At 41.8% G+C, this 25,021-nt stretch overlaps 3 protein-coding genes and 1 non-coding gene across 4 annotated transcripts; 2 read left to right on the top strand and 2 right to left on the bottom strand.

Moving 5' to 3' along the window:
• Positions 1 to 5,264: 5,264 nt before the first annotated feature.
• LOC146147906 (uncharacterized) lies at positions 5,265 to 6,674 on the bottom strand. Its single transcript, XM_083387846.1, has one exon. It carries the CDS (start codon positions 6,672 to 6,674, stop codon positions 5,265 to 5,267), a length of 1,410 nt encoding a protein of 469 aa, XP_083243972.1.
• Positions 6,675 to 7,828: 1,154 nt separating this feature from the next.
• LOC146147907 (ferroportin-like) lies at positions 7,829 to 10,323 on the top strand. Its single transcript, XM_083387464.1, has one exon. It carries the CDS (start codon positions 7,862 to 7,864, stop codon positions 9,482 to 9,484), a length of 1,623 nt encoding a protein of 540 aa, XP_083243590.1. The 5' UTR covers positions 7,829 to 7,861; the 3' UTR covers positions 9,485 to 10,323.
• A 1,679-nt stretch (positions 10,324 to 12,002) lies between these two features.
• Positions 12,003 to 12,076, top strand: Trnan-guu (transfer RNA asparagine (anticodon GUU)). Its single transcript has one exon. It is a non-coding gene; the product is annotated as a tRNA-Asn (tRNA).
• Positions 12,077 to 19,514: 7,438 nt separating this feature from the next.
• LOC146147909 (uncharacterized) lies at positions 19,515 to 23,190 on the bottom strand. The gene is made up of 3 exons (XM_083387671.1): positions 22,716 to 23,190; positions 22,095 to 22,511; positions 19,515 to 21,358 (listed from the first exon to the last, which is right to left on the bottom strand). The coding sequence occupies exons 1-3, from the start codon at positions 22,993 to 22,995 to the stop codon at positions 20,928 to 20,930; spliced, it is 1,128 nt and encodes a 375-aa protein (XP_083243797.1). The 5' UTR covers positions 22,996 to 23,190; the 3' UTR covers positions 19,515 to 20,927.
• Positions 23,191 to 25,021: the final 1,831 nt, after the last annotated feature.

Genomic DNA, 25,021 nt, shown 5'->3' on the forward strand with positions numbered 1-25,021 from the left:
CTATAAGTGATGGCATAAAAAAAACATTTGAGCCGAATTTTACTTTTTTGTTTAGCCAAAGCGGACGGCTGTTTGACTTTGGATCTATAATTTCCAAGAGTTGTTTGCACGCCGTTATTGCGCAACGTAACGTTTGCATAGGAAGTATACGCCATGTGATTGCATTGTTTGTTCCTATGTTCCCATTAAGAAGCGCTTCTAATCTGTTACCTTGGATAAAGGGGCCTTCGATTTGTTTCCAATCAGCTTCCGCGTTTTCGTCAAGTAGTTTAGAGATCCATTTCGTATGTAAGGCTATCAAGTAATTATCTATTGTGATCATTCCTGCCCCCCATTTGCAATACTCGCACTCAAAGTCTCTCTTTTCACCCTCTCCCATTTGGACCCCCATAAGAATGTAAAGAGGATTCGTTAAACTTTTGAGATAAAGCATTTGGGTATATTAACCGGGACAACACTCATTTTAAAGGTTAAGATTGGAATCATGAGGGTCTTGATAATTGTGATTTTTTCGAGAAGAGAGAGACCCCTCGCGGCGGACCAAATATTTGATACTATTTTAATTTTTTCAGAAGTGCTGTGAAGTTTTTTCAATTAGATCGGCGTCGTTACTCGAGCTAGTGGGAATTTCAACGCCTAAGTATTTGATAGTACCTGATGGCCATAGAAGGCCACTTTGTTCCATGGGTTTGTGGCGGTTTTCACGATTTGTTCCAATAAAAAAGGCGTTTGATTTGGACATGTTGACCTTGCAGCCTGACATTTCGCCGAAGTCGTGGATAATCCTAAAGACTTCTGTAAAATCCTGATCACTACCCGATAGAAATATTGTAGTGTCGTCAGCAAATAGGGACACTTTAAATTATTTGCCATTTATTGTGATGCCGTTTTGGCGGCCCTGTTTTAACGCAGCGGCAAGGCATTCAATGCACAGGACAAATAAAGTTGGAGAGAGAGGGTCTCCCTGGCGTGCCACGTTCAACGTTAAACGATTTTGATAAAAAGTTGTTGTTTACAATTACGCACGAAGGATTTTGATAAAAACATTCGATCAATTTAATAATCTTGTCCCCGAACCCGAAAGCAGCTAAGGCTGTATATATAAAGTCCCAGTTTACCGTGTCAAAGGCCTTGAACATGTATAAAGACAGCATCGCGCCAGGTATATCGTAATAGTCGGCGCAGTCAATGATATCGAACAAAAGACGAATATTAGTGCCTATGTATCGTTTTGGAATAAAACCATTTTGCGCAGGCGAGATAATGGCGTTGGCAAATGTAGTTTTTTTTTTTTTTTTTTTCCTTGACAAGTTTTATTATTATATAGCGACACAATAAAACAAGTGCGAAAGAAAAAAAAGAGGCGAGATAAAACACATGTCAGAAAGCGACGAACTAGCAGGAAGGCATTAAAATACAGTTGGGGATTCGGAGTAACATGAAGTGAGCGTTAAGATAGCCCTTGCCACTTGCAAAGAAAGTCGTTAATTTTACAATTCCGAATGGCGATAAGATGTTCCGACTTCTGAACAGATTTAACCATATTTAGGAACATATTGAAATTCGGCACGGATTCGGCGTACTTACAGCGGTAAATTACGAAACGCGCACACAACAACAAACAATTCAAAAGGGTTTCAGATTGATCCGCCACAACACCAAACAACATATGAACAGGGTCAGGGCGTAAATCAATAAGAAGTTTCGCCGAGATCCAGGCAGTTACTTCTTCCCAGAAAGTTACTACTTTGGTACAAAAATAAAACACGTGCGCTACAGTTTCTAATGCATCGCAGCAGAAAACATATTTATCTGAGTCTTTAATTCCAAATGAGCACAGGGCGTCATTGGTGACGATGGCCCTAAGGTTTACTTTATCTGAAAACTTCTAAGTTTGTTTTCCACGGTACAGTCGTAGTTAATTTGGTAAAGTTTGTCCCAAGGGATTCGGTTTGGTAAAACTTGCAAGATCTGTTCCCACTTGATTTGCTGTTTGACTGGGGGGGACAGGCCAGCATCTTTAATATGTGAATAAATTTCTTTAACTGTATCAAGTTTTAAGAGAAATTTGGTACAAGTCTGCAACTTGTTGTCAATCATGGATATGTTACTAGGTTCATTCAAGTCCCATTTTCCAGGGATAGCCGAAATTAGTTTTAGATGTTCTAAATAATCATTATTGTTGGTGGAAAAGCTGTAATATTGGGCGAGGTTATCGTAAGACATGTAATGATCTGTATTGTTGATAAGATGCGCGTAATCCAATATGCCAGCATTAATCATAGTCTTTATAAAAAAGGTTTGTTTACGGTATTGAACCTGGTCGTTAATCCACAACGGTCTACCGTCCCTTAGATTTGTAAACATTATGCTAATCAACTGTTTGCAGTCCGCAATTGTTTTTCTGATAGTTTGCAAAGGAATCAGTTTTCGGGCTTTTTGAGAGAGGGCAGACTGGCTTCCGCGAAGCCAACATTCTATTTCATTGTTGCTTATACTACTTCTTTCCAGTTTTTTCCAAGGCGCCTTATAACTGTCATCGAATAGTTTTGTTACCCATTTCATACTCAGCGCGAGGATGTAGGCATCCACATCGACCATGTTAGCGCCACCTTGAGCAACGCTAGCGCACAATTTTGTTCGTTTTATCCTCTCCCATTTAGAGCCCCAAATAAATTGAAAAAGTTTTGTTTTGAGTTTGCGCAGGAAGTTTTTTGGAAGGTTGATCGGGATGACGCTGACTTTATAAATTAGTGATGATGGGATAACCAGGCTTTTGAGAATACATATTCGCCCTAAAAGGGTGAGCCCTCGTGACGACAATACATTAAGTATTGTACCTATATTGCTTAAGAAGTTACCGAAATTTAGTTTAAAAAGATCATCTCGTGACATGATTGGAACTTCTATGCCTAAATACCTAAATGATTCTGCAGGCCAAGCTAACCCTTTATCTGAAAAAGGTCGCTCCGTCCTAATCTGTCGCCCGGGCCCGACGTAAAACGCAAGTGATTTATTCATGTTAATTTTACAACCTGACATTAGGCCGTATTCGTCGAGAACATTAAAAACTCTGTCGAAATCTACCTGATCACCCTTAAGGAAAACCAAGGTGTCATCTGCAAGTAGAGATACTTTAAACTCATTATTAAAAAGCTTAATACCAACAAATTCATCAGCGCGTAGTGCTGAGGCCAGGCACTCTATGCACAGTACAAAAAGGGTAGGGGAGAGTGGGTCGCCTTGCCTCACACCACGTTCGATTCCGAATACCCGGGATAGAAAGTTATTGTTTGTGATTTTACATGATGGGTTGTTGTAGCAGCACCGCAGCCAGTGTAAAATGTTGTTTCCAAAACCAAAGCTTTGCATAGCTTCATATATAAAATCCCACTCTACAGTGTCAAACGCCTTATATATGTCTAGGGATAGCACGGCTCCCGGGATCTCGCAAGAGTCAGTTAGATCCATAATATCAAATAAAAGTCTGAGATTATCTCCTATAAACCTACCCGTGATAAAGCCGTTTTGGTCGTGACTTACAAGATGTTGTAAGTTTGCCTTAATGCGATTGTTAATTACCTTTGATACGATTTTATAGTCGGTATTCAGCAGCGTGATTGGTCTGTAGTTGTTTGTAAACAAATGGTCTTTTTTAGGTTTAGGAATCAACGTTACTACGCCCTGAGATTGCGTTGGGCTGAAACGACCCGTTTTTTTGGTATGCGACCAGGAGTCGAGGAATATATCTTTAATCTCAGGCCAAAATGCTTGATAAAACTCTGCCGGAAACCCATCCAGCCCCGGGGATTTGTTTTTTGGCATACAAAGGACCGCTGTATGTAGTTCATGTGCAGTTATAGGCAGTTCGCTTGCGGCAAACTGTTCCGTGTTTAGTTGCGGAAGATTTAATTTAGCTAACCGTGATTTAATTGCCGGCAGTGGGTATTTATTGTTGTTGGTCTTGTAAAGCTGTTCAAAATAACTTGTTAGTTCTTCCATTATCTGCGTTTGATCTGTGCATATTGTGTCTCCCACATTTAAGCGATTTATTGCCTTTTTAGCGGTGTGTCTTTTTTCGAGATTGAGGAAATATTTTGTATTTTTTTCTCCCATCTCTGCCCACTGTGCTCTACTCCTTATAATAGCCCCCTTTGTTCTAGTTTCAACTAACATGTCAAGTTCGTTTTTACGTTTTGTTAGTTCATAATTTTTGTTGAATAGGGGTTGAGTGGATGTCGTTATTTCATGTTCGAGATCTCCGATGGCTTTTTCTAAGTTATATTGTTTGGCCTTAATTTGTTTTTTAAACTCAGAGCTATATTTAATTGATACCCCACGTACAACTGCTTTTAGAGCGTCCCACCTAACATGCGGGTTGACATGACCTTTTGGATTGGTTATGTTATAATCTTTAATTGTACTACGAATTACAGTGAGGTACTTTTTATCTCCTAATAAGTTATTGTTAAGCTTCCAATAACCAGTTCCGTGTAGGCTTGGAGCTAATTTAATAGAAATTGTCACTATTTTGTGGTCTGACATGATTCCCTGGACAATGTCGGTGGTCAAAACATCACACATAAGTGTTTGGGAAACCAGAAAGAAATCTATACGCGTTGCTACCTTTGGATTAATTTGAATCCTGGAATATTTTGGGGTTGTTGGATGCAAGACACGAAACGCGTCATGCAAGCCTAGCGTGTTCATATGCGCTCTTATAGTAGTGCGTGAGTTGCGGTTTGCGTGCTGTGGGCCTGTACTCTTATCTAATTTTTCATTTAGTATAACGTTAAAGTCACCACCTATTATAAGGTCAGGGCTGCTTGACGTCATTAGATTTGAGAATACGCTATCAAAGAATGTCGGACTGTCAGAGTTTGGGCCATAAATATTAGTTAGTGTAATCTTTCTATCCCCAACTATCAACGAGGCAATCAAGAACCTTCCAAGTGGGTCAGCGATTAAATCTGTTACTGAATACGTTAGGCGCTTGGAAAACAAAATAGCCACACCTCTACTACGTTTAGTTCCATGTGCCCATATGACTTCTCCGCCCCATTCCATCCGCCATAATTTTTCGTCCGCGGGGCAACAATGTGTCTCCTGCAGCAACGTAATATGATATTTTTTGTCTCTGATAAAATTAAAGATCGATTTACGTTTGGTACCATCACGAATACCGGCAACATTAAAAGAAGCAATGTTAATAGGCATAAGTATAAAGATTAAACAAAAATAAAAAACACTTACATCTAAGAGAGTTATACCCGCTCTACTCCTAAGTCAATGTCCCATTCGTATTCAAAGCCACATGCACATCTATATGGGTACCTAGGTTCGATTTGCTGTGCTGACTTTTGTCCACAGCTACAGTTAACAAGTTTAAACTTACACAGGTGGTTAGTACATTCCTTGCTCGTAGTGAGCTTTGGAACCGCATTAAGTGTTTTGCATACACAAGCAATAGAGTACCTTTCACACTGGATGCATTCGAAAACGTCTCCGTCCACTTGAAATTCCGGCTGGATTTCCTGGCAACATGGCATCCACCGCATGCTGGAGTGGCATTTTGGGCAACAGAATTCCCTTTGCTTGGCTGGGACCAGGTACATAGCATCTTCGCAACAGGCCTTTACTATATTGAAATCACTCTTGCATTTGTAACAGTGAAAGTGCTTGGAATCCGGAGCCATTGTGCTTTCCGTTTTACATTTTGAGCAAATCAAAGATATGGTGTCTTCGCAGAGGCTCTGCGATTTGCTATCTGGCAAAGCTGGAGGGCTCGTGCGGAAACGTTTCTTGAAGTTTGCTGTTGGAAACTTTGTCTTGTTCGATGCTGCTTCGTTTCTTGAATCTTGTTGGGAGTCGTCTTTTCCTTCGCCAGCCTTCAGGTGTACGTTCTTATCAGTTATCATTGGAGCGGCTTGTCCGTTATGCAAGTGCTTATCAGCACAAGTCTGATCTGCAGGTTGTTTTTGCGTCAAAGCAGTCGAACCAGGCGAGAGAGGCGTTCTAATTTGCTGTGCGCTGGCAGCTAACGGCGCTTTCCGTTGTCTGTCTGTATCCTGGTTTAGGAGTTCTGGAAAGTCGTTCAGCCTTTTCGGACATTTTACTTGTTTGTGTCCAGCTTCCCCACAGTATTTGCATGTAAACTGCTGCCCATGGTAGGTTACATAAAATTCTAACCCATCCACGTAAATGTAGCTCGGAATGGGATTTTCTTGTACATCTGCTTTATTCATGGTTGCAATTCTCATGCCTGACAGTAATCCCTGTTTATCTTTTCTATGAGTCATCTTTTTCACCTCGCCAAAATGCGAGCTTAGATTTTCTTCGATACTTTCACTAGAGAAAGGAATTGGCACCCATCCGATACCCACATTAATAACATCACTCTCGAAAAGACGCACATTTCGTAGATATGACACTTCGGCAAGCTTCTTCTGGAGCTCTAGTACATTTTCTCGGCTTGTACACGTTACTTCAATTTGTGTTCCCTTCATTTCCGCAATTCCTAGAACTTTGTTCAATGGAAAGTTGATGTCCTTTAACAGCTTCCACAAATCTTCTCTTTTCAAGAGCGTATCAGCTCTAAACGATAGACAGTTTGGGCGCTTCATCGCGCTCCCTGCGCTTTTCACCGTCGCTTGCGCATAACTCGCCTTCTTCATTGTAGGTGCGCACTCCTCGAGCGTCAAAAGCGAATCTTGCAAATGTAGTTTGTAATTTGTATTCGTTCATACCATATATTACCGCCGCTAGTGACAGTAGTGGTGGTAACCGGCTTGCAGCCTACCTTATTTGCCTTGTGACCAAACAGTCATGCAAGATTGATTGATGTTTTGATCGTTAGTAAGCTAAATACAATTCCAGTATTACAGTTACAAAATGTAGACATTAATTGTTGTCACGCAAAGGGCAATTATACAAGATATATTTGTTCACAGAAGTAGACGTGAATTATTAAGTTTATACAACAATCCTTTTTTCGTTAAATGTGGTTTGTTTTGTTAGTTTAAGCCACACGCGGGAGATGTAAAGGCGCTCTTTCACTATTGTACGTAAAAATTAATAAAAAAAAACATTTTCTTCAAATGCCGCATACCACAACACACATTGTTTGGGTTAGGGTGCGGGTAAGCGTTTGGTTGAGGGTGGGTCAAGTTATTATTAATAATAAACATAATATTACTTGACCCACCCTCACCCAAACGCTAACCCGCACCCTAACCCAAACAATATGCGTTGTGGTATGCGGTATTATTATTTTTTTTTTGCATAACTTTTCACGTACAATAGTGAGAGAGAGCGCCGATGTAAATTATTAAGTTTGTACAACTTGATCCTTATTTTGTTAAACGTGTGCGGTTGTTTTGTTATTTTAAACCACACGTCCTTTTGTTGACTCAGCTTAGTTCGTAGTTTTTGCCCTGTTAACATGATTTTTTGGCGCTGGTCTAGAATCCTAGCACAACGCACATTATTTGGGTTAGGGTGCAGGTATTATTATTGAATAATGAATATAATAATATTTGACACACCCAAACGCTAACTCGCACCCTAACCCAAATATTGTGCGTTGATTGAATAATTGTGGTAGGATTCTAGACCAGCGCCGATTTTTTTTATTAAATTCTTACAAGTGCAATATCTCAATAATATTTGTTTAAGATTATGTTTGCTAAAAAAACAAATAAGGCCATTTTTTTGTTGGCGATATAAATTAGTAATTAAGCATAAAAGTAAGTTACAGAATTGGCGAGGCATGTTTAAATTATTGTTCGACTTCTAACTATTTGCTTGCATACTTTCTTATTTAGAATTGGTAAATAATGAAAAGCTTAACGACTTGACAAAAATGGTTTCAACTGAAGTGTTGATTTATGCTGGACACTTTTTTTCATCATGGGGAGATCGTATGTGGCATTTTGCCATACCATTATTTTTAATGAAGCTTGATCCTACATCACTGGCATTATCTGCAGGATATGGCCTAACGCTGGCCTGCTCGGTACTATTGTTTGGACCACTGGTTGGAGACTGGATAGACAGAAGTCCAAGACTCCATGCAGCAAGAGTTTCACTTGTGTTGCAGAACCTGGCGGTCATATTGTGTGCTTTGGTTCTGCTACTAAACCTGAGGTATGGAGACAATAGTTCACCATGCCTAATTGCAGTTGAAATTGGAGCAATTGTTTTGGGAGCAGTCAGCCAGGTAGCAAGTGTTGCCACTGGCATTATCATACAGAAGGATTGGGTAGTTGTAGTTGCTGGTGGTAAAAAAGACAAACTGGCCAACCTCAATTCCATGGTGAGAAGAATTGATCTTTCCACCAAGATATTATCACCTCTCGCCTGTGGCCAGATAATGGCCGTGGCAGGTCTCATGGGCGGGGCAATATTTATAACCTGCTGGAATGCATTCTCGATGTGCATTGAATATATTTTACTAAAAAAAGTTTATGATCGCACTCCTGCTTTGGCCCACAAAAACAACACTGAAGAAAATCCAGAAGGGGAAGAAATGGTAGAGCTACATGAAGGCGCTGGAAACGGAAATGAAGAAAATGAAGAAAATGATAAAGATAAGGAGGACAAATCTGGAGATAAGAAACAACAATCCAAACAAAAAGAGTCCATTTTTCGTAAAATGTTTAGTTTTCTATTTACTTTGAAAGATGGGTGGAAGCTATATATTGCCCAACCCATTGCAATGCCCTGTTTTGGCTTTTCATTTTTGTACATGACAGTGCTTGGTTTTGGTTATATTACAACTTCATATGCTTATAACCAATGCTTCAGTGAGTTGTTAGTTGGAATATTGCTTGCCGCAGCAGCTGTCACTGGAATAATTGCAACATTTTTGTACCCTGTAATGAGAAAAAAATTGGGTCTCATTAGGACAGGATTGTTCAACGCTGTATTTCAGATCCTCACACTTAGCATGTGTATTGCTTCAGTTTTTGTATCAGGAAGTCCATTCTTTTTGTTGCCAGTTAATCAAGTTAGTCCTACACCTTCCCTCACAACCAACCAAAGCACAACAAACATATCTAGTAATGTAGTTGTTACAAATTCATCAAACTTATTTATCAAGTGTTTGGATGGAGTAAGCATCCCACCATCATTCTTGTCATTATCTTTGCTAATGTCAGGAATTGTGTTGGCTCGAATTGGCTTATGGGGATTTGACCTTACTATAACACAACTCATTCAAGAGACTGTTAAAGAATCTGATAGGGGAGTGGTTAATGGAGTACAAACTTCCCTTAACAATTTTATGGACATGATTCGTTACATTCTTGTGCTTGCCTTGCCACTACCAAGTCAATTTGGTATTTTAGTCATGTTATCCTCCATATCAGTATGCTTCGGCTACATTCTCTATTGCATATATGCTCATAGAATAAGAGGACATTTACTACCAAGATGTAAAGGTAGTTCCACAAAACATCCCAATGATGATAATGTTGCGACTTGATAGTAGCGTAGTGTTCAGAAACCAATTGTTTTTATGATGTCATATGTGATAAATGCAAAGGTTTCCTGTGAACCAAAACCCTGGGGGCCCAGCTTTCATTTCTGATTTGTTTTTGATTCATCTCTGTATTCTTAAATACAGAATATCAGAATATGTGTATTATTGAAAGCAAGTGGTAAGTACCAAGTTGTATTGTTCATAGCTTGTTTTTTATGTTGTTTCATAAACTAACATATATCAGAATTGTAAGAATGCAAAGTGCCTTTGCTGTGTTTCATGGCTTTTACTAAGTTTCATGGGTTGTTAAGCATTCTTCTGTATTGAATTAGGCTTAACACAAGTTGACAGTTCAAAGGAGTCTTTATTATAGAAAACATAAGTACAATACTGTTGTAAAGGTTCAGTTTTGTAAATCTTTATATATACATTGTCTTGTGCGAATTTTTCAAAATGCTGCTATCTATCCTTTTTTGTGTGCCTATTTTTTATTAATGCTGTATTGATAAAAATAAATCAACAGCATGATAATGAAAGGTATTCTCTAAATTCTTGTCAGTTGCAAAGTAATATAGAAAAGCAACTTATTATTTATAATAATTTAACAATTTATGGTGTGTTTTAGTATTTTGATGTGTAACATCTTTCTTTGTCATGTAATAAGTATGAAACATAAAACATTCAAAGGTAGATCATGTTGTTAAAATTTTGCATATATTCCATTTTATTTTATGCAGAAAAATATCTTTGAGTAAGATTTGTTACAAACAGTCACAACATGCTACCTCTTTCAGGATGGGTGTGATATTAAGTGTAACATCAACCTGCATTTTTTGGCTTTTTTTTTTTATGTTCCATAATATGTTTGTATGTTTGTTCAATTTTGTATTTTTTCAAATATTTTGACAGAATAAGTGTTATGTTTACTTGAACATAAAAACGTATGCAAACAATTTTATTTATTTCAATCAGACAAGAACCCCATAAATCTTGTCACTTAGTTAAGCTTTTTTATGCCATAAGCAGGGAAAATAACAAAGTGTGGTATAGTAGATTAAACATTTAATTCTCGGCAACCATTTACGTGAACCCCCGCATTTCTCGTATTGTTATTTCGATTTTAAGTGAATGTGGAGTTGCTCATGTTGCGCATATTCTGATAAGATATTGGTAATACGTCCGATATATACATTTTAGGGTAGGCAGTTAGTTTTATTTTCCTAGATTAGTGGCACTCGTTCGACTATACCGTGTTTCAAGGACGTTACAATGGTCATATAAACGTGAACTTTTATTGTTTAAATACAGTCCAATGAACAACAGTAAAAAGCGTTACTTCAAAATGTGTAGTGCCATGGCTATGGAGTCGGTTAAAACAACCTAGCTAATGTATAGCGAACTGGTAAACAACGATATTACGTTGCGTAAATGTCGCTCATCAAATGCTTTGAATCATCAATCGTTGCAATTTGGTTGTCAAGTGAACCCACTTCCTTGAAAATAAAAGAAGCGTATAATCTTTTGTTTAAGAATATTGAGTGGTGCCTGGTACGGGTTTCTCTTTCGCAGCTTTAAAGGAATTCCTACGCCACTACTTTCTTTATGGGTTATTCGTCCATTCGCTAGGTTATTATTGGGTATGTGCGCTTGCAGTGTTAGTTTAAATAAGGTAATCTACATCAGCGTACTTGTCTAACCTTGGGAACACACAATAAGATCTTCAAAGCCAAAAATCTAAATCAGAATATTCCATATCAATAATACCTTATCAACGACAAATAAAGCGGAATACGCAGTCAAAATGACGATATAATAAGATCCAAAATTGTCCAAATAGAATCTAAACCTGTCGGTATAAATCCGAAATTCAACGCAATAAGGCTTAAGAACAAAACAACGCCAAAAACTGTGGAGAAAGACTCATGGCATAGGCCATTTTAGTGTCGACTTAGGGCTCCTTTGTTTTGGCACTTGTTTGCCAATATTTTGGGTTAGAGGCGGGTATAACGGATGGGGTTAGAAGTTGTGTTAGGGTCGAAATTACTAGGGGAATTAGTGATAAAGTTAGAGTTGGATAAAATGTTGTGCAGGCCTTATTCTGGCCATTTAGGTCTTATTCCGACGGGTTTAGGACTTATTTTGATTTAGACGTTGTTACGACTATAACAGGGTTGGGCAAACTGCGGCTCGCCGGCATGTTTTTTGCGGCTCTTAAAGTCGAATCGTAAAATTCCGAAAATATTGTCAATGCTACCAAGAGTACCGTTTATGAGCGTTTTTCTTTATTCAGGCCAGCATTTCGTTTATGACGTTTCGAAGAGTTATAGTTAACAGCAAGTCAACGCAATTTCAAGCTGTATAGAAAATTGCATTAATTAAATAATTCGACAGAAAGTCCATTTTCAAATTGCGAGTTTACGTCAAGGTTAGGCAGATTTTCTCATACACAATACAAAACTTATTGCGAAGCGGTAACAAGATTTGTAGAATCTATCGTAAATTTCGAGACAGTCAAGCGTCCGTCTCTGTGGCGCAATCGGTTAGCGCGTTCGGCTGTTAACCGAAAGGTTGGTGGTTCGAGCCCACCCAGGGACGACCTTTTAACTTTGCCAACGATCAATTGTTTTTTATCGATGAACAAAATTTAATTGTTTTGGCAATAATTCATTTTTAACAATATAATGAAACACTTTAGTTACACTAAATTTAAACTAAAGCAGACAGTTGAACTGGACCCTAAACGGAGCCTAAACCAGTTTTGGGCGATTTTTTTCCGAACCTGAACCAAGATTCTAAGGAGCCTAACTGGAACTGAAAGGAATATGAGTCTTGTCTAGGTAAAATTCCCTGTTTTTGTGCACAACTGTGTTGCGCTAAAGCAGAGGTTCTCGACCGGGGTATCTTTGAAGTTTTAAAAAGTAAATTTGATGTTTTGTGTAAGAAATCTTAGTTATGTGAACTATTTAACGTTAGTTGGAATTAGGGATGCCCGAGAGCCAAGCCTACTAAACACTATTTCGATGCCCGATATTTTGGACAAAAAGTATAGCGATCCGACCTCATACCAATGACGTCATTACTATGCTTAAACAAGCAATAAAGATGAAATTGAAACGTTTGAGGGCATTTTTACCAGGTTATTATTAGGCCATAATTGCTTTGATGTGATTCAGTTAGAGTTCATTAGGTTTTAATCAGGGAATCGAACCAGAACTTTATGAACAGGTTTTGGGTCAATTTTTTCCGAGCCGTAACCGAACCTGAACCGTTTGTTGTTAGATTTTAAGAAGCCGAGCCGGAACTGAACCGAATAATTTAAAAGAACATAATCCTTAACCAAACCCGGGCCGGTAAATAAAACCGGTTCACTCCAGCATGACGTAACAACTTGTATTTTACAGAGTCAAGTTACGCCATGCTCGAAATGTTATGAAAAAAATATGAATTTATTGATTAAATAAAACATTGATTTTTAATTTTTCAGATATTTCAATAATAACCGCTGATTTTTTTATTACGTCACGTAACTTAGATTTAACGACTTACAATTCAACGATTATTGTCTACATTTACTGACCCACATTTTTAAATTTAACGCAACTTATATTGTATCCGAACCGGAACTTTATGAACCGGGTTTGAAATAACGACTGTCGAACCGGAGCTGAACCGCAACTTTTAAATTGTTCGAAATCGAAACCGGAACTGAACCGGAAAAGTCAAACTGTTCGACTCCCTGATTTTAACAAACTGTTTTGTTTTAAATTTGCCTTATAAGGTAAAACGCTGCGTTGAACCACGGCTGAAAATCTTATATCAGATTTTTGGTGTCAGATCGGAACCGATACCACCCTACTAACGGATTACCGATACTGCCTCTTGGCCTCGGGTATGGGGTCCGATCCAACAATAACAGACCTCCCCCCCAAAAAGTCGAGGATTGGCAACCTGCGGTCGGGGGGCTGGATCCCCCAAACGTAATTCATCGGTTCTGCTGAATACTTGAAGGATTTTATTTATGACATAACATCGAGAGAATAGAAATAAATCTATGGCACTTTCGTTTTACAGCTTCTATCTTAGTAAACATGGATTTTCGTGGACTTAAACTTTTTCGAACATGCAATTTCTGCTAAATAATATGATTTATGCAATTTCAACATAGCCATTGCAACGTAAAGTAAAACCTCTTAAAGTCCAACAAAAAAACAAACAAGACAAACGTATATTTTTGTGCGTTAACGCAACTTTGAATGGGATTTTCTGCAGCAAAATACGGTGGGACATTGACCTTACAAATGTTTTTTTTTTGGCCAAAATCGTCCAAAAATGCCGCTCAGTCGAGCAACGTGCCCAATTTTTTTGTTAGCCCAATTCTCTACGTCTCTTTCTAAATTAAAATGTTGCCAATCAAACTCAAACAACTGCATTTTTTGCTACGCGCGAACGCAATCTTTTCAAATAAAATTAGACTATTCATTATTGCATAAAAATCCTGAATTTGTCCCCGGTACCCTTCTAGGTTTCTACCCGTTGAGTATACTCACAAATCTCAAAAACACACGATAAACTAAACGGAGCGGTGATTCAAGCCGCAATTAGTAAGACGTATAAAATAGAATAAATGGTTGAATGCGCACAATTCGGCGTTAGGTGACGGGTCAGTAAACAACGCTCACGTGTATAGTGACGTCGAACTAGACTAGGCAATATCGAGTAATATTCAGGGAGTCGAACCGTTTGACTTTTCCGGTTCAGGTTCGGTTCGAGTTCAGGGATTTTTTCGGAATCTGGTTCAGTTCCGGTTCAGAGCAATTAAAAAGTTCCGGTTCAGCTCCGATTCGACCATCGTTATTTTATAACCGTGTCATAAATTTCCGGTTCGGATACAATATTAGTTGCGTTAAATCTAAATATGTTGGTAAATAAATTTAGAGAATAATCTTTGAATTGTAAGTCATTTAATCTAAGTTACGTGAGTATACGAAATAAGCGAACAATTATTCAAATAAGTTGACATAAAAATAAATATATGCTATTGGAGTCCCTGTGGGGGATACAAAGACAGCCTTTACGTGGCATCCCCTATGAGTAGCTAACATAAGCGAAGCCAATGTCTTTAAACCGTCAAACACGTCAAATAATTTATAACCCGGCGTCAAGTCCAAGGAAGCATGTGGCCTTTTTTAGGCCAGCTGCCAAACTCAGCGTCATTACACATATCGCCAACAACAACAAAGTTGCGATAATTTCCCTGCAGGAAACTCATGCTACCAACTCTAGCATCCTGAAGATACCGGGCTTCAACCTTGCCGGATTCACACTGAACAAGCACCATGGCATCGCAACCTTTATCAGGAATGGAATACCTTGGTCAGCGATAACGCAGTCTGACGACAACACAACTGTGGAGTGGCTGACAACCAAGGTACAAGACACTAGCAGACTGTATCTCGACTCACTTCCAGATGTCACCGCACCAGCTCTTTACGCCGGCGACTTTAACTGCCATCACACTGACTGGGGTTACAGCGTCACCAATGCAGACGGCGATACCCTTATCGAATGGGCTTTATCCATTGACGCCACTCTACTTTTCAATCCCAAAGAGCAACCCACATTCCACTCCGCGTGCTGGAACATCTTTTAAGAGCCGCGCCAGTAAGCTAATGCCGGAGAGGCGCGTCCTGGATAGATTCCCCCATTCTCACCATCGTCCATCTCTGATTCTAACCCCAGCGTTAGTTCAGCCTATCGAAGGGAATCCCGTGAGGCGTTGGAATTTCCGCAAAGCTAACTGGAAAAGATTCAGTCAACAGTTCGATGCAATAGCTGTTGGCCTGCCGTCCCCGTACTCAGTCGACATCAACTGCGCTTATAGGACCTTCTGCAAGGCTATAACTTCTGCTGCGAAGAACAACATTTCCCGCGGCTTTCGTAGCAACTATACGTTCCTTGCTGGGACAAAGTATGCGAGCACTTACTTCGCACACAAAACGAGGCAGAATCCATCCATGAGCGAGAAAGGGCCGCCGATGATCTCATTCGCAGAATAAACGACCAACGAAAGGAGAGATGGACTGAAACAGTGAAGTCAATAGACTTTACTCATTCTAGTCGTAGAGCTTGGCAAACAGTCAACAGGCTAACTGGAAGGTCGGCAAAACCAAGTAAATCCCCATCATGGCCAATGCGATTGCCGCCCAACTTCTCAGCAACAACCGTTGGCCTAATGTAGACAGGCAATTCAGCAGAGTACGTCCCCAACCTGTAACTCCAACCTTTCAATTGACTTCACCGTTGAAGAACTTGCGGAAACCACCAAATAACTTAAAGTGGGCAAATCACCAGGCATCGATGGAATCCATCCTGATTTTATAAAACACCAAAAAAGGAAAATTTCCCACGGCTAACCTCTTTCTTTTCGACCTGTCTTCGAACTGGCAGGTTACCCAAGATCTGGCGTCGGGCAAAGGTAATAGCTTTACCGAAGCCAATCAAACCAAAAGACGACCCGAAGAGCTATCGCCCTATAACGCTATTGCGTGTGCCTTACAAGATGTTGGAGTGATCTGTCCACACGCGCCTAAATCCAATTATCGATCCACAATTGCCCAAGGAGCAAGCGGATTTCCGCAATGGCAGATCTACCACAGACCAGGTTACCCTACTGTGCCAAGATATAGAGAATGGGTTTGAGGCTGGTGAAAAAGTCGGAGCCGTGTTCATCGACCTCACGGCTGCGTATGACACCGTTTGGTTACGTGGTCTTCACCTAAAGCTTCTGGAGATGATCCCAGATATGCACATGGTGAACTTCATATTAGACATGCTGAGCAACCGTAGCTTTCAGCTCCACACAAGTGACGGTCAGTGCAGTAGGACTCGAAAACTGAGGAATTGCGTACCGCAAGGTTCCGTCCTTGCTCCTATGTTATTTAACATATATATATCCACGACTTACCCGCCACCCAGTCGAAGAAATATGGCTATATGCGCATGACCTTGCAATTCTACTCAGCAAGCCAACATGGGACGAAGCCGAAGAAGGCCTCACCGCAGACATGGGGATCCTGTCATCCTACTTCATAAACTGGAGACTAAAATTAAGCATGGTAAAAACTATGGCCACAATATTACACTTAAATAACAGGGGAGCCAAGCGTAATACAACATCCGAGTGAACAACACGTTGTTGCAGCATAATGCTACTCCCACATACCTCGGGGTCAAGCTTGACAGAACGCTGACGTTCAAGCATCACGTCGACAGCGCCAGGGCGAAGGCAACCGCTCGCATCGTGCTCATACGCCGCCTAGCCGGTACTGCATGGGGAGCTTCAACTAAAATGTTGCGCGTATATCTGTCCAGGCTCTGGTTCTATCCGCCGTTGTGTACTGTGCCCCTGTGTGGTGCCGAAGTAGACACGCCAAGAAGGTAGACACTACCCTTAATAGTGCATTGCGCATCATATCTGGCTGCCTACGTGCCACGCCAACCGAGCAGCTGCCAGTGCTGGCCGGCATAGCACCGCCTGACATTCACCGAGAGGCAGCGACCCTAGTTCTCTGTAGAAAAGCGCTCTGCACCGAAGAACATCTACTGCACAACGTTGTCACAGAGAAGACCTTCCGTCAGCGCCTAAAATCGAGGCACTCCTTTGCTGCCCAGGCAAAGACGATGTTACAGGTCGTCAGAGATGGCATGTCCAAGGACACCTGGGTAAAGAGCCGGTAGACGGAGAGGTGGTCAGCAGCACAACAAACAAGAGTACATCGCTTCATAGACAGTCCTTATGAAGTAAAAGGCCTGGACCTTCCACGGCGACAGTGGGTTAATCTTAACCGCCTCCGTATTGGCGTCGGCTGTTTCGGAGCGTCGATGATGAAGTGGGGCTTGACCCACAATCCGTCTTGCATATGTGGCGCCCACCACCAAACTGCGGACCACATCGTGGAGGAATGTACCACCTACCGTCCACCCCATGGGGAACGAGGCCTCAGAGACCTCGATAATGATACTCTGAAATAGCTCTCGTCAACAGAGCTCCGTGTTTGACATACGAAAGAAGAAGAAGAGTCCCTGTAAGTAAACTACTACGAAAACAGGGGAGGATCCAGAAGTTTTGTCTGGGTTGAGGACATGAAAATTTCTAGAATGACGTCACAAAGTCACGTCATAAAACAATTTATCTTTAAAACACCTGTTGTTTTCTGCAGCTAACATATATAGTTTATTCGCGAAAAAATGCGTTTATTTGTTTTAAATTTGCAAAACCTTAATTAAAAAAGATATGGTTTTCATGAGACACATAAAAGAGTTTGCATATTGTTCAAATTCGTAGTCTTATTTCACAGAACATGACGCTTCGTGCTTTCGGTCTAAGAAGATTTTCCCAAAACGGCCCAAAACATAATAAAAATCGATGGAATTAAAATAAAATAGCTTTTACAAAACGTCAGTGGGGTAAGGACATATCCTGTTTGCCCTTGGATTCACCCCTGTTTGTGACCCTGTTTTAACAAACAAACTCACTATGTTGTAGCCCCAACAGCAGACTACTTACTGTTCCCTAGTGGCAGAAATTCACACCACGTTAATCCACTAGATGTCACTAGTTATTAGTTACTCAATCTCAATTGCGACTCGCGAGCTTAAATTTTGCTCAGGGTGAATTGATTTAGAACAGGGCTGCGGATTCGGAGTCGGAATTGGGACGCGGGACTCGGTGGGGTCGGTTTTCGAAATTGCACTCGCACTGGCGATAAATGTTAACTTGATATTTGTTTCGTTAAAAAAACATCTAATAATTTATGGGGCCTTGGCTTTACCGACTGAGCTACACATGCCCAAAAAGTAGCATGTCATGAAATAACACTAGCAGGGCTGTCTGCATATTGTTCAAACTCCAAAAAAATTATTGAATGGGATTCTCAGTTCCGAATGAATCAACTTGTAGCCGTATCGTTAGAACATCGAAGTACCTGGTCCTAGTCAAAATATAAATTTGCACATATCTACCTTATTTTCAAGTCCGCTAAACTAATTTATTGGAGGCGGCGTTAACGGAAACTTTATGAATTAGGAGCATATTCGTTGGAGGTTAGTAGTAAGACGTAATAAGAATATAAAAACCCATACAGAAGTAGGTATCATTTTAAACGTTTCGAACAACTCTGTATTCATTTTTAATATGAATTAAATAAAGAATTTCCGTTGAATTCGGCACCTCATTAGTTGCCCATTTCCTGTTTCTTTCGCTTCAGCAAAATTACAGTTAACTATTATGCATGAAGCAGCTCGCAGCTACCTCTACAAAGTAAGATTCCATAAATCGAATGCCAGGACCGTTACATCACCAACACCACACAAGACCGCACTATGTGATCTCATTTATAAAATGACCTCTGTCCATGGCATGAAAAAATGCAGACTTGTGAAAGACTGCAGTTAGTCTGCAAGCCGCGGCACGCTATATCATACCACCAATGCAAGAAAGTAGACGCTCCTAATATAGGTTGCAACACGCGGCGCGCATTGTAGCAAGTTGGTGCAACTTTTTGGACAGGAAGGTGGGTGCTGCGCGCCGCAACCGCAGCTATAATTGCACCGCCTGGCGAACTGCCCGCCGCCGACAAACGCACAAAGATATGTTGCCGCTGTGTGGCGCTAGTGTACCGTCGAAATGCTTGTGTGGCAGCGGTTAGTGAAGCAACTCAAGTAAGCGTTGGGTTAGGCTTTGAGTGGAGTATAGCAGCTAAGTAAATGCCTATGGTTTAAAAATAAATTTTAACTTGGTAATGTTTTTCCTTTTCTTAACAGGTTTTGTAGTTTTGTTGTTCACTGTATATAGTTAACGCTTTTCCTTTTCTTTACAGCTTTTAAAGTTTTGCTGTTCACTGTGTGTACCACTTTAATAAGACTATCAAATTAGTAATTACCTGAACTGCATTTCTTAGAATCTACCTAGGCAACCGAAGTCTAAAAAACAGTCTGTCTGAGAAATGTTACTTAGCCAAAGCAAACTTTCGAATAACGAAGGATTTTTTGTTTATTTTTTTGTTGAAAAGTTGGCGAAATAACAAAAAAAGACAAAAGTACTAAACATAAACGGGGCCGCCCACTACACTTAAACAAATAGCAGAGCGTGGGGGCAAAACAAGGTGAAGCAACAGTGAAATATATGGTGGTCCTTAATAGCACGGTGAACGCGGACCAAACAAAACAAACCAAGGGCTCTCAGTCGTGGGGAAAAGTTGGGGCTTCACGCTGGCTCCGCTTGGCGGGGACCAAAAAAATAGTATTTTGAAAAATATATATCGATGGAACACTGAAAACGCAACTGCAAGAAAAAAAATATAGCAAGACGAAAAACATCTTTGACCTTTCTTAACAAGTATCAGAAGAGCAATGTAAAACGCACCGTGGCTTTAAACGGCTTGGCACCGAGCACTAAAAGCACACGATGCGAAAAGCGGTAACTAAACGATGGTGGAGTCGACAGGCGACTATTTGTTGCTGTTCAGGCAAAGCAGGCAGTTTTGTTGAAATGCTTTCTTCAAACGCTTGTCGCGCGATTGCCGCGTTGCATTTCAAATGACAAAATAGGCAATAATAGAAGGGAATTTTCTAGTCTCGCGGCTTTTAAAGGCACTCCAGGGCGGAGCTGATCGCGACTTTTTCGCTTTAAAGGCAAGTCTTTAGCAAACACAAACACGCTCGCACTCACTCGGTATACAGTCACTCTTTCCCGCCGAATACAACGTACGTCAACACAATAACGCGTCCAAATGGTCGCGTGGCTACCAGCATACACGCCCGGCAACTCTTACCAAGTACACAATATCACAATATATACACCTTTCCTACCAATGCGTTGGCTTGGTGACCAATGATGGCGGTGCGGCCAAAATTACAAAAAAAATAAGTAAAACGAAAAGATAATAAAGTACAACAAACACCTTTGCTCGGCTCTTGAATTACTATTGAGTCGCGACCATAGCAGCCAACGCGCGTTGTCTCTCAACTTGCTACTTTTTTTAAACGGGAGGTACTCGGGTTGCCCCTGAGATGCGGGGAAATTTATTTTGGCGGGAGTGTTCGTCCCGCAAAAAAAATCGGACCCCGTTGCGCGCCGAAAAAACGTCGATCCGGGCACCTCGTGCTTGTGCAAAAACAATAACAAGACGTCAGCGAGAGAGAGAGAAGGGGTAGAGCACCAGCACAGCGGGGATGTCTTTGTCGGCGGAACCTTGTAGTAAATCAAGAAAGAAAAGTGCGACGCTCGTAGTTTGTGTGTGTGCGCAGAGTTTTGCGTCTCTATCGCGCGCTCCTTGCTCGTCCATCGTCGTCGTTAACATGTATCCGCCTCCCGATGATCGGGTGCGGGATCATGCTTTGTCGCTATCTTCTTCTTTGCTTTGGAGTCGCGTCGACGGCGGCGCAGTCAAAACGAGGCGCTGCGCAGGCGCATGTAGTCCAGGCGGAAGGGCAGGCACCGGCACATGGGCCGCGACTGGGCGCCCGCCGAATAGGCACGCTTGCGTCGGTCGCCGCCGTTGCAGGTGGCGGTGCGAGAAATGATCTCGCGCCAGACGGCGAGCAGTTGCGTGTCCCTTTCGGGAGCCGACTTTACCGAGCTCGGGTTGACCGACTCGTCGCTCCATGGCTCGAGTTCGCACCGGTAGTTGTTCACCAGCTTAATGCTGGGCACCACCTCGGGCGTTGGAGGGAGCTGCTTGCGTCGCGGATGGCGCAGCTGCAGGCTCTGCTGGGTGACCAGGCTCTCCAGGCTGTAGGAAGACAGACGATCGCGGGAGAGTGCGTCGCCCTCGTCCAGAAGGTCGGACTTGGTTGCCACCGACACCACCGGAATCCCTGTTATACAAAAATAAGACATTTAGCTCAAATCGCCACGAAACGAATAAACCTTTACAAACAATGCTACAGTATAGCGGTTGTTTCGCAGCGCCAAAACAAGTGCGAAAAGGGCTTAGTTCTGCAGTCTGTAATCAGGAAGCGAATAATCGGCATATGGAGTGTCGGGTTGCACACGGCGGCCGCACTCCATGTCGATCTTGCAGCACACTTGCGCCGCTCGTCAAGTACACGCAAGTAACTGAGGCCGATCGCGCAGAAATCGGGAGCGAACTAAATAAAAAGCGCCCCCCCCGAGTTGCAAATAGAGCGAGATTTGTTTCGCTCGAAAACCGACAGCGGAGAGAGCGGCGCCGCACAGAGATTAGCAAGCGAGCGCGCAAACACACGCGCGCAGGCCTACGGCGGCAGCGCGTGCTAAGCGAACTGGGAAGCTAAACTTGTTTACGGCGACTGGGGCCCTACAGCTGACATACTTTACGATCGGCCTCGCGCGGCAAGGTTAGAAGAAGCTGTTTTGCGAGAGCTACAGATCCCGAGGGCGTGTTTTATTGGGCGCGCTCACTGTTGCTAACCATTAAAAGTTTAAACGTATTTGCTGTGTCGGCTTAAACATGCGCAATTAATTTCGATTTCGACGAAATCGCGTGGAAGTATTGAACAACACAATTTACAGTAACCCAGGTGCCGCGCTGCTAAAAAAACAAGTTCATCATGCAAATAAATTTTAACTTACGGTTAACGGAGGCGTGCTTGGAGGTGCAGATAGCGCGGGCGATGTTGGACATAAAGAAGGTCTGCGGTTCCTCGTTGGCCGCCGACACGTACAGGACCAGGTCGATCCGTCGCTTTGCCTCGACGATGCGATGGTAGCGCTTCTTTATGGTCTCCCTGGACATTAGGAGCACGCAGGGGATGCACTTGGCCGGGATGCGACCCTCGAGGATGTAGCGTAGGATGAGCACGGCGTGTTCTTCGTCGTGGATGTCCTCAAATCCCATCGCGTCCCAGAACACCACCTTGCCGCTGTTCTTGTCGTTGTGGTACATAACGCACTCGTCCAAAAGGTGGTTGCGGCCCGGGCAGTAGCGCGCGCGGTCCGTCCACTTTTTGGTCAGCGACATGTTCATCGAGTTGATGAGGGACGACTTGCCTGTTGAAAATAAAATACGTCGCACGGTTAGAGACCTGATGCGCGGTGCTGCCTGGGAAATTCGCGGAATTAAGTCATCGGCCTTGCAAAACGCGCTGCTATAGCGTGGCCCGAACGTGCAACACCAAATTAAACACGTTATGATTTATGCTTTAATTACTACACGAGTTGTTAAACAACAAAAAAAACAGTAAAGTTTCTTACCTGCGCCGCGCGCGCCGATGACCAGCACGTTAAGGTTGGTGTGGAGATGGCCGAAGCAGTTCCTGATCAGCTTTCGCGATCGCTCGTTCACGTCGGAACTATTGCTTGGTCTTTTGCTGGCAGCTGGTGCCGTCGGTGGAAGGCCGGCTGGGTGCCTCGTCCTTTCAGGCACCTCGTTGTGATTGCAGTCGACCGGCATCTTTTGCTTTACGGCGTCGTCGTTAGGGCCCAGTTTTTCCTGAATCAGGCTTGCAGTGCTGTTGGTAGTTTGCGGAGCCATTGCTTTGTGGTGTGTTTTTGCTTTACTGTTCTTGCTGCTTAAATGATCATAGCATTTACTAACACACAGTTAGTTCTTTCGATTATCGTCCAGCTTGTTTTCTCGCAGCTGTTCGCTTGGCTTCCAAGTTCAGAATGTCACTTGTACGGCCAGCGCTCGGCATATTAAGCAGCGCTTCACCGCTCGGCGTAAACAAGCTTTAAAAAACGCTGCGGCCTGGGATGTTGACCGGCAAGCCTGCGAAGAGAAAAAAGCAATCCGTCACGGAGCGACCATTTTGCCGGCGAGAGGGTGTCGCGCCGATTTTCTTGTGCTAAGTAGTGTAAAAAATCACGGTTTAAAAAAATTTACTTGAAGTACACAACCAATCTAACATAAAACAATAACTTTGCGCCGTATACCGGAAAAATTAGTTACATTTGGTTTTAGAAATCTAACCAACTGTTGCACAACACCCCGTTGGGCGCAACCAACTGATGAAACATTAGGCAATATAGCAGCGGTTGCGAAATTTCTGGTTTGTTCTTTTTAACTCGCGAAAAAGGAGCCGAGTATTGCACAATAAAACGAAACGAAGCGTGACGGCGGCGCCGGTAAAAAAGAGAAGGCTTTGGAGCAGGGCTGAGTTAAAGAGAACAAAGAGCGATCTCTTGAGGCTTGTTTATTCTCCTGTATCGTGTTAAAGGCTGCTTCTTGCTCGTGCGATCAACAGTCGACGTTTTCAGCCAGTGCTTGGCTGGGCTTGACGAAATCTTTCTTTGTTGCGCCAGGTCCTTTTTGTTCGGGCCCTGGCAAAGTTGCTTTTAGCAAAACGATTTTCTTTCTTGTCAGATTTGAGCGCTTTTTATAATGCAAAATGTTTTATCGAAAATTAATCACAACAACAATGGATTAAATGCCACTTTCAAAAATCCTTTGTGTTTCCCTAAAGTAAGCCTTTCCAACTTTGCATTTTTAACTAATTGAATTGTCCGTTTGCTTGGAAGATTGTAAAAAAATTTTTAGCAGCATTTACATGCTTCCCAATAGGGTTTCTTTAGCTTGGATTTTGCACCTGACAATTGCACATTAATAAAATATAACTTTGTTTTCGCAACCTATTACAACGGAAAGATTACGCAACTTTAGCATAACATATGGATGGACGCAGTAAATTGCGTAATTAACAGGCATCAGCATTCAACTAAAAAGCTGACAATGCCTGTATACTGCCGCGCCAGCAGCACTGCTAAGCAGCAGCAATAAAGTTAGAATGCTGATAGTGGCAGGCCGAGCTTAACTATGAGATATGACACTATGCCTTGGTTCACAGACATAACCGCTGTCGCAAACTACTGTTAGTAACTTGCAAAAGTTTGACGTGACTACGGCCCAACCCTGTGCAAGCCTTTTTTGGTGTAAACATGAAAGTCGCGTATGAGCTTGTACTTAATTAGTAAAAATGGACAAAACACAATTTAGGACTGGGTTATTATGTTTTTACATTTGTCTAAGGTTGCAAGTGGGAAAGTATGCTTATGTTGAAAAAAACGAAATATTCCACCTATATAAATCATGGTAAAATATGCAGTTAAGTTGCGCGTTTTATTAACTAAACAATATATGTGATTAACAAATGAGCCGGAATTGAACCTTACAATAATAAATTGATGTTGTAAAATAACAACCCAAATGTATTTGAACAATACAAATACATTCTAAGCATATTACTCGTGATATTTTGTCTGCAACAAATTACTCTAACAGCTGTGCATGTTTAAAACACATGTTCGGGAACTAGCACCATTTGCGGGCTATTCATTTCTTTGTCCGAAATGCGGTTCATTGACAGGGCGTGACATAAAAAAGCATGGGCGAGCCAATGGTTTGAATGGAAATTGACGAAACGGTCCGTCGACTATTCTTCTTTTTTTCATTGAAAGGCTTTGCAAAAACGCTTCAGTGGGCCGTTAGTTGAACATGGAATTCTCAACACAATTTCAGCCGCTTTATCATTTTGTTTTAATTGCGGCGTTGGAACGGTGAT

This window comes from Ascidiella aspersa, chromosome 4 (assembly GCF_963924565.1).
Source record: "Ascidiella aspersa chromosome 4, kaAscAspe10.2, whole genome shotgun sequence".
Lineage (NCBI taxonomy): Eukaryota > Metazoa > Chordata > Ascidiacea > Phlebobranchia > Ascidiidae > Ascidiella > Ascidiella aspersa.